We start from the raw sequence: 9,595 nt of genomic DNA on the forward strand, positions 1-9,595 counted from the left end.
CAGGAACGTGTCCAGGTGAGCTTTGAAAGTCTCCAGAGCAGGAGACTCCACACCCTCCCTGGGCAGCCTGGGCCAGGGCTCCGGCACCCGCACAGGGAAAACGCCTTTTCTAATATTTTTGTGGAACCTCCTGTGTCCAGCTTGCACCCATTGCCCCTTGTCCTGTCATTGGGCATCCCTGAGCAGAGCCTGGCTCCGTCCTCCTGACACTCCTCCTTTACCCATTTATAAACATTAATAAGGTCACCCCTCAGCCTCCTCTTCTCCAGCTGAAGAGACCCAGCTCTCCCAGCCTTTCCTCATAAGTTCCAGTCCCTTCATCATCCTTGTGGCTCTGCACATGTACAAGAGCCAGGAGGATGCAAAAGAGAGACTAAATAGAAAGAGGTGAAGGATTTTACTGGCTTGTATTTTGAGGTCTGCACATAGACAAATTTACTGAAAAAGAGAAGATAAAAGAACCTCTGAGACTGCCTTGGAGTCTGGGGAATAAGCTGTATAGTGAGAAATTCAATGAGGGAGGTGTGTGGTTGTGATACACAAGATGTAACCTTGCTGCTGGGGGCAGTGTGGTGTGGTCCTTCAAACCGTGTCACCTTCATGGGGACAGACAGTGATTAAATTTTTCCTCTTCTGGGAGGCTACCAGAAGCCTCCCCGCAGCACTGCCTGCCCCAAGAGACCATCTTCTCTCCTGGTATGCTTTCCTTTCCAGTCTGTGTCTGCTTTGTGTCGCAAGGTGTTTGGGGAAAAGAACATGGTTTGAGACAGCACATGGCACCCGCTGATTGCGTGCCTTGCTCCCGAATCTGTCTCTCATCTTTCCAACAACAGGCTGGGTTGGCATCACTGGACATGGATCATCTGCCCTACTGCCCCTTTTCCCTTGGGAAGCTGAATATCTCCCTGTTTTCCTGCGAGTCTTAATTTGGTCATTTCCAAATCAATTTGTGCTTTTTCCTGTCCGGATTTTTAATTTCTTGAGGTCTGCTTTGGTAATTATTTGTGCTAAAGAGAGACTTCTTCTACTTTAGTGGTATCTGCAAGTGTAATTTAACCTCTCCTCTAGCACATTAGTGGCTTTAAATAAGACTGGTGCCAGTGCCAAACCGTTTGGCATCCTATTAGCCCTGTTAGTCCAAACTCAGTTTGGTGTCATTTAACATTAACTCATGTTTAAAATTTCTCACCTATTTTTCTGTCTGTGAGACTGAATTTCTCCCAGAGCCAATTTTGATTATTTTTAAGAGACTCAGAACCCGTATCTTAAGCCCATTAAGTTTCTCTCGACTGCACCTCCCTATCGCATGTTATTCTCTCTGTAAAAAAAAAGAGCCAAGCCTGTCACCGACATGTGGTTTTTCTTGTCTGTGGCCTGCCGTGTTTTGGATGTCATGTTCAGCCCTTATGCTTCAGGATAGATTTTTCCCTAGGAAATGGGAATAATTCCATTTTCAGAAGTGGTCAAGCACTCAGCAGGTCCTGTTGTGTCCACCCACCATTAGCTGAGCACAACTGAAAACTTGTTCCTGAAATACCCAGGGCAATATTCTTTCTGTGCATTGTTACAATTTTTGGGTGTCTTATTATTTCTTCTTTTATTCCATGCTGGTTCGGAGCTGTGCACACAGCAAATAATTTGCCAGGGTCAACGTTTATTTTAATAGATGGTTCTTTTGCATCTCTGCAGTCTTTTGTTACCTTCCCGGTTGTCCTTGACTTTGGGGAAAAAAAATTATTATTATCTATATTAATTAGCAAAAAATCCTTTCCAGCTCTGTCATCAAGATAGGCTGATTTGCAGGCATTTGGGCCATCCAGTGATTCCCTTATCTGTCCTTCACCAGCAATTATTTTTGTAAGGTCTTTTGTTTTCCTCCCCCTGCATGAGGTGCTCATTTTGTAGCTGGCTGTTCTCACCCATGTTAATATTCTGGCCGCACCAGACAGGGGTGGTCTTGTGCTGGGCACTATGCTGATGGAGCACAAGAGACCAGAAAGCTGTGAAGGATTTGGAATAAATGTTGAGGTAGCAATGAAAGACAGATGCAGACAGATGAAGTAGCTTGTCCAGGGCCCCTCTGGTGTCCCTGATATGGTGAGGGCTTGCCAGGTTTGTTTTGATCCACTCTGGACAGGAGAAACTAAGGAGAGGTTGTTAAATCTGTATAACTTGTCTTGAACAAAAAAATGATGCAAGCTTAATCCCTCATATGGAAAACCACTAAAGATTCATAATTGCTATAAAACTATCTAATTGATTTTGGATTTTTGTTGTTTTGGTGCTGCAGTGAGCTCAGTGCTCCTTATTTTAGCAGCAAACTCCACTCCAGCAGGTTGCCCAATGAATTAGAAAGACCTGAGAGATGATACTCATTACACTTGAATGTGTGTTTCTCTTGGCAGTTTAGACACTTGTGTAATTTCCCCTCCCTGTTTGGTTGGTGGTCAGCAATTTTCCAATTGTTGGTTTCAAACTGACAGAGCTCAACAGGAACCTAAGACATTTGTGGAGTCTGATGGTTTGGAATGTGGTCATTTGTGTCGTTTTGTCTTCCCCCGGGCTCCCTCCCTTCCCGTTTCTTGGTCTCTGTGGCTCAGCTCAGGTAGAGCTGGCTGCCTCTGGCTCTTTCTGCAGCTGGTTCACAGAGGTGAGGTTGGCTCCAGACTGTCTTTCTTTCAAACCAGGGAAGTTTTACATCCCTGACATATGATTTTGGCAACTGATCTGTGCTCTGCAGTCTGCTGGGAAGGGTGTGAGTATCCCACCCTGGCACAGCTCTTCTCTGCGTTCTCTTCTCTCGGGCCAGCTGCTGCGAATGGCCACCGTCCCCTGGTCAGGACCTGCCAAGTCCAACACAGGCCCAGTGCTATGTCTTGTCTTTCCACAGGGAAAATCAGCTGGGGAAGGCCAGGCAACAGCAGGCAACTCTGTTTGCAGGACCTGCTGTTTCAAGCATCTTGCTGGAGCCAAAGAAGAAGATGCAGCAGGGCCTGACCTGTGCCAACCCCGGGGCCTCGCAGTGGCTGTTGCAATGCATCTGTTGCACACTCCCTCTTCCCTTCGAGCTGCAGGCTTGCATCAGCCTGGCTTGAAGGTGTTGGCTCCCTTCTTTATTATCATCTCTTTTGCCTTATTAGCTGTGCTGCTGCCCTGTTAACAGCAGTCACGAAGACAGCAAGCACAGGGCATTGGCTGACCCATGTGAGGTCAAACTCGGGGGCTCTCAGCAGTGGTGTTGGTAGGGACTGGGCTCTCCTGTGCTGCTACAGCCCTTGCTACCCACCAGCCCCTCTGTGTGTCACAGAGAAGGATACTGTCCCTGGAAAAATGAGGTGAGGTCTCTAGACAGAGCTGAACACAGAACCGAGCTCCGCTGCATCTGCACTCTATGACCTCAAAGGTCTTTTCCAACCTAAACAATTCTATGGTTGTGTGGTGCTCTTGCTCCATGTCCTTTTCTCCTGCTGATGCCACTCAGAGCGTCCTTCCAGCCTCACTGAGCATCCTCTGTCCTTTAATCAGAAGGAAGGATAAACGAGAGCCCTTCTCTGGCTTCTCATTATTGGCAACATTATTTTGTGTAGCTCCATCAAGCTCCCCACACATTATCTCTTCTCTAAATTTAACAAGCCTAATCTTTTCGATCTGTCCTCTCGCAGGCACCTTCATCTGCCACTAATCATTCCTGTTTCCCTCCTCTAGAATGTTTCTCTCTGCATCTCCTTGCTGGGCACGCAGAGATATAACCAGGGAATGCTCTCACGCCAAGGTCATGTGTTCACTTGGATATTGTCATTACACCAGTTTTAGAGCTATTCTTGATCGTGGTTTCCTACCACGATTTCCCCTCGTGTGCTTTTGTTGCAGGTTTGCCTCAGAGCTGCACCCTGAGCCAAGTGGCTTATGCTAGGGGTTATATGGTCTTTTGCTGGTGTACTCTCTGGTTATTATATCTCAGCCAGTGGCCAAGGCCTGCCTGGTTCTTAAACACCTGTACCTGCCCCTGTCACCTCTGACAGGGCCCTGCTAAGTCATGCTCACTTTTGCCACCCAGGCACTCTGTGCCGGCTCACTCCTCTCCTTCTCTCTACCTGATTTCTCATAACGATCGCCTCGGGTGGTGTGAACGGCGTCTGTCACGCCACGGACCCGAAGAGAGCCAGGACTGTGATCCAGGGGTCTCTTCTGGCCCAAGCAGCAGGATTTCTCTCTGTCTGTTCTTCCTCGTTCTTGTACTCTCTCTGCCAAGGATGGTCCTCATGGGGATGCCTGGGGAAGCCATGGTCAGGTTTTATCAGCTCTGTATGTGATGTCACAGCATGGCCACTGTGCATTGGTTTCTGTCAGCCCTTCGCTGATGCGCTAGTGGAAGGAAAATGCTGTCTCAGGAAGACAAAAGGAGAGCAGTGGATGCCTCAACAGGAATCCTGTTAGCCCGGAAGCCTTGATGGTTGTTGGATCGGCCATCTGGCTACCACAGGCACAGCAGCACAGGCTCACAGAATTCCAGTGGGAGTGTGTGCAAAAGTGTGCAAGTTGTCCGTAGGGTGTCAGTCCTACTGCCACAGCACCCGGCCACCTTCCATCTCGGCTGGCAATGCCGTGCCTGGATTGCAGCTAATGCAAGCCCTGGCCCCATGCTCTTGGGAGCTTCAGCACAGCTGTGTCACAGAACAGAGACGATGCCCCAGTGCAGGAGCTGTACAGTGGTTTCTGGGTCAGTTGCTGCCTCCTCAGGCCAGCAACTGGCTTCCCTTCCTTGGTGGGGCAGCCGATGGAGCTCTCATGCTGAGCTGAGCTTTGCTGGTGGTATTCCCCGTGTCCACTTTCACCCCAGCAGAGTTCTGGATAGCACTGAGAGAAACTTATGTGACAGCAGAGTCACAGCCCACCACATAGACTTGGCAGTGGCTAATCATGGCTCCTCAGTGGAGTAAGAGTCTGGAGAATTAATCCCAGTTCTCTAAGGCTTCCTTTACCCAAGACTGAACTGAGAACATCACGTTGACTCTCCATGTATGAGGAGTATCTTAGACTTAGAAATTCTCCCTCATCCCTCTTTTCCTTATTTAAAGGAATGTCTCATTCTGCTTGCATTGAAGCATAAAGAAAATAAGACTGTGTTTTGACAGAGCTGAACAGAATCCTATAGTTAAGCAAAGATTAAAGAGCAATTTCATAGAGTTGTCTTATCAAAACCAGGGTGAATTGTGATATGGGAATGAGGCAGTGAATGCCCTGGAAGCAAAGAGGACCTAGGATGAAGGGGAAAATGTCAGATGAGTGCTGTGTCTTGAACATGGCCAGGCTGCCAGGGAAGCTCCTGATGACAGCAAAGATTCTGGCCACAAAATAAAAACTCTTGGGATCAGCTGTGGAGGAAATAGGAGGAGAGATGAAAACCAGCTGTCTCAGATCCTACAGTTTAAAGAGTGTTGGAGACTGTGGTGAGACACCGGAGTTGAACCCTTGGTGCTGCACACAGAGATCTGAGGTTCGGGGCTTCCGCAGATGGTTCTTGGCCTGCCAGATCAGCAGGAGGAACCAGGGCTGGAGGTCTTGGTATTCTTTGTTGTAACCAAGCTGGTCTGCAGATCTAGTTAACGGAGGAAAACGGGACAGATTGGTCTGACTTTGGATCCTACACAGGCTCCTCCAGGCCTCACAGCCTGGTCCTTTACTGTCTGTCAGCTTGAGTGCTTGGTCTCCAACTACAAGCACTTGGTCCCTTTCCCTCATTTTTCTTGGTCCCTCCAATTGCTGTATCCATAGTTTGGCAGTGGGTTAGGCTGAGCAGCTCCTCCCTGGTGGGAGAGAAAGGCATATTCCTAACAGGAGAGCCCCCAGGGTCTCCCAGTCTCACCCCATCCTGACTCCTCAGGTCGGAGACCAGATCCTGGAGGTGAACGGCAGGAGCTTCCTCAGCATCCCCCACGATGAGGCCGTGAAGCTGCTCAAGTCTTCCCGCCACCTCATCATGACGGTGAAGGACATTGGGAGACTGCCCCACGCCCGGACCACTGTGGACGAGACCAGGTGGATCGCAAGCTCCCAGATCGGAGAGACCCTCGTCAGCTCAGCAGGGTACGTGCTTGGAGTCCACCCTGCGCGAGCTTCCTGTGTGGGTCTGTCCGCTCAGAGCTGCTGTGGGGTCATGCCAGGTGGGTGTGGAGCCCCAGCATGCGACACGTGTCCATGGGGGCACCCCTAGTGCTCAGGCATGTCACCCCTGTATCTGGTGCTTGGAAGGCTCTGTAAGGCAGCGTGGGTCTGGACAGCACGCTGCTGCCCTTTCCCTGTTCTGCCAGGCCAGAAGGTTTTAGTTTACAGCCGCAGAGAGGAGAGTAGGGAGCAGGTCTCGTGCCAGGTGTCGGTTGGTGAGTGACGGCCACATGGTGCTCGGTGCTGACTGATCTTCTCCCTCCTCGCAGGGCAGTGGGTGACCATGCTGCGGAGGCAACAGCCAGGGTAAGAGATATTGGGCTTTCCTGATGCCTTGTCAAAAAAATCACCGTTATGATTTCTTATTTTCTATGGGAGAGCGGGCTTTGTGCCCCTGATTATAAAAGAGATGCTACTTTGATGAGGATCGGTGGGTTTTAACTGGCTCTAGCCTTTCTCCTTCCTGCCTCCTGTTGCCAGCTGTGTTTGTGTGTGACATAATGGGTGCCCTGTCTCCTGTACCACCAGTGGGTCAGTTTTGCAGCACATCTGGTACCTCCCAGCCTGGCAATGATCACATTAATGGGCATGAGGCAATGGTCACGCACAGGCAAGGACCATGGGGCCCCCTTCCCTTCAGAGGTGACCATGTTATCTTCCACGTGGTGGCTGTCTCTGCACCCTGACAGCTCCTGGGACCGTTCCCACCCCGAAGCAGAGCTAAGCCAGCCCTCTTGAGCCAGGCTTGCTCAGTGCCAGCAGCTCAGTGCCAGCATGTCTTCTCCGAACACCTTTTTATAAAGCATGCTTCTTTTGAACAGAAGTGAAGCAGTGAGGTTTCACAGGTGGCTCTCACTGATAATGGCTTGATGCTTTTTGCTGGCGAAACATTCTCACCAGCCTCAGCTCCTCTCTGCCTCTGGGATAGTCAGGGCTTTGTCTGGGTTCATCCCTATGCCGACTGTGCCAACGCTGCCTGGGACAGGAACAGCAAGGACCTCCTCTTAGAAATAATCCTTCTCAAGGAAAAAAGCCTTTCATCTGCAGCCAGACATGTCGTTCCCTAGAACTCCTTTGGTTTCCAGCGGCCCTTTGTTCACCAGGGTCTGCTTCGAGCTTGTGGTGGGGGCAAATGTGCCTTTTACACAAAATGGAAGGCTTGCCTCTTGTGGCCCAAATTCCTCCAGCTCTGCCGGGAAGGAAAGCAGCCTGCTATTACATCAATAGCTGGTCAAGGGACAGCATCCACGCTTGCAGAACAGAACTGGGAAGCTGTTTTGTTTATTCAACTGGTGTTGCATAAACTCGTGGCTCTGGAGTTACCCAGACAAGCAGTGGCGCTAAGTGAGCAGCTGTACCCATGAATCCTTGGGGGTACCTGCCTCCAGTCATTCTCAGTATCGCCCTTCCAGCCCCGCTTTCCAGTTTCACCACAGGTAGCTCGCTGGGTGAGAGGGGCAGTCTGAAGCACAGGCAGCTTAGGCTGATGGGCTGATTCCTCTGCAGCCCAGGCCAAAGCCCATCTCCTGTCTTCTGCAGCCTCTGTTCTACCGGGGCCTGGCCGGCTCCCAGGTGACACTGAGCAGCATTGTGAACCAGACCCGGGTCATGCTGGAGGAACAGGCGCGGCACCTGCTGAATGAACAGGAACGGGCAACCATGGGCTACTACCTCGATGAGTATAAGGAAGGCAACATCTCCGTGGATGCTCTGGTCATGGCACTCTTTGAGCTACTCAACACACATGCTAAGGTGAGGCCCACATCGAGGTCAGGGACAGTTTCTGGTACCTGGGGGACTGAGCAGAGCCATTGTCACAGTGTGGCTCAGTGCCTCTGAGGTTATCTGCTCAGGGTCAAGGGTGAGGGTATGAAAGCAAAATGCAGATGTAGGACGTTACAGGGGATACAGGCTGGCATTCAGTGGCAGAGGAGCTTCTGGTGAAGTTCAGTCCTAAACCTCCTCGTGTGCCACCTGCTCGTGCATGTCATTACCACTGTAGAACAGTGTGGGGGGATGGGTCTTCACCTACCCAAGAACATGGTCATGCTCCAACCCCTCTTTGGTTGTCTGTTTGCCTGGCCCAGTTCTCACTGCTTTCAGAGGTGCGGGGTGTGATCTGCCCGCAAGACCTCGACCGCTTCGACAACTTGGTGCTGAAGAGAGAGATTGAGTCCATGAAGGCTCGGCAGCCCTCGGGGCCCGGCGTCAGCACCGACTCCTACTCCATGATGTCCTACAGCGACACCGTCTCTTCCTCCAGCAGCCACTTCACTGCCACAACTGTCAGCTCAGCCCGGGTGAGTTCCTCACTGTTCCTTTCTCTTTCAATGCTTGTTTCCCTGCATTTCACGTCACAGAAAACCATGTTCAGTCTCCTTCCCCCATGGTTTCACCCAAAGCTTTCTCTTTTCCTTGTGGGCTAGGTGCAGCAGTGCCATTTGTAGGTGTCATAAGGTGATGCTGAGACATATGCTTGGTATCTCTGTGCCCCGAGACACCATCATCCACTGCATGGGGGCTGCGCCTGGTGCTAAATGTCCCTTTGTCCCCAGCGAGGGGGAGGTTCTGCCTCCCTTCCAGGCCTCCCACTGTTCAGTGTGAACTCCATCCACACAGAAATCTCAGTGACATGTCGCTGCCACACCACGCTATTCACCAGCTTGGGCTGTCGCTTTTAAATCACCTCCTTCTAGATATTATCTGCCTGCTCCCTGTCCCAGCAGGGACTGCAGTGCTCAGGCCAACTGTGTCCTGTCCCAGCCCCTGCCCACTCTCCAGCATTAAGCAGCAGCACTCCCGTGTCTCTGTGCCAGGCCTTCGTTGCACGCACCGTCTAATTAAGTTATTGTAATCACCTCAGAGTGTGCAGGCACACAGCCCCAAAATTAATTTCCTAGCCATAAAATGCCTTTCATGCTAAATGCATTAGCAACCTTGGAAATTAAAACCTTTGTGAAGGGAATGGATGACAATGGGCTTTCTGCTAGTTTGACAGCAAGAAAACCAGCCCACAGCCAGGGGGAGTGGGACTGTGCTGTGGAGGGTCCAGGCAACACAGCCCTCACGGGGGAGAGGCAGGGGCTTCCCTGGGGCTGTTACATGGTTTGGTCCAACCTCCTGAGAGGCCTCAGAGAGTTTTAAAGCGTCAGAGCTGTGTTTTTGTCCCATTGACTTCACAAATACACATAGGAAAGCCATCTGCTCCGTTCAGGATGGATTACGGCAAGATCTTTTCTGGACCAGGATGAACAAAGTGAGTTTTGTTCTGCTCTCCAAAGGCCACCTGAGAAAATCTTTCCCAAGTGTGCGCTGAGCATGACACCCAATTCTCCTGCTACTCCTGTGCCTGGGGCTGTGCCACCTGCTTCGGATGTGCCGTGGTCTCTCTCCTGCTCTGTGACACCACATGCCAGGCATGGCTGCTTGG

At 50.9% G+C, this 9,595-nt stretch overlaps 1 protein-coding gene across 1 annotated transcript in view; it reads left to right on the forward strand.

The window, feature by feature from the left end:
* DFNB31 (deafness, autosomal recessive 31) overlaps positions 1-9,595 on the forward strand; it is a gene marked incomplete at both ends in the record, with an annotated part of 29,279 nt that overhangs the window by 13,606 nt on the left and 6,078 nt on the right. The window contains 4 exons of the mRNA XM_009865450.1: positions 5,885-6,087; positions 6,435-6,471; positions 7,705-7,917; positions 8,253-8,465. Coding sequence (XP_009863752.1) covers positions 5,885-6,087; positions 6,435-6,471; positions 7,705-7,917; positions 8,253-8,465 — 666 coding nt within the window. The remainder of the gene's footprint in view (positions 1-5,884; positions 6,088-6,434; positions 6,472-7,704; positions 7,918-8,252; positions 8,466-9,595) is intronic.

The sequence above is a fragment of the Apaloderma vittatum genome, unplaced genomic scaffold (genome assembly GCF_000703405.1).
Source record: "Apaloderma vittatum isolate BGI_N311 unplaced genomic scaffold, ASM70340v1 scaffold21412, whole genome shotgun sequence".
In the NCBI taxonomy this organism is placed as follows: Eukaryota; Metazoa; Chordata; class Aves; order Trogoniformes; family Trogonidae; genus Apaloderma; species Apaloderma vittatum.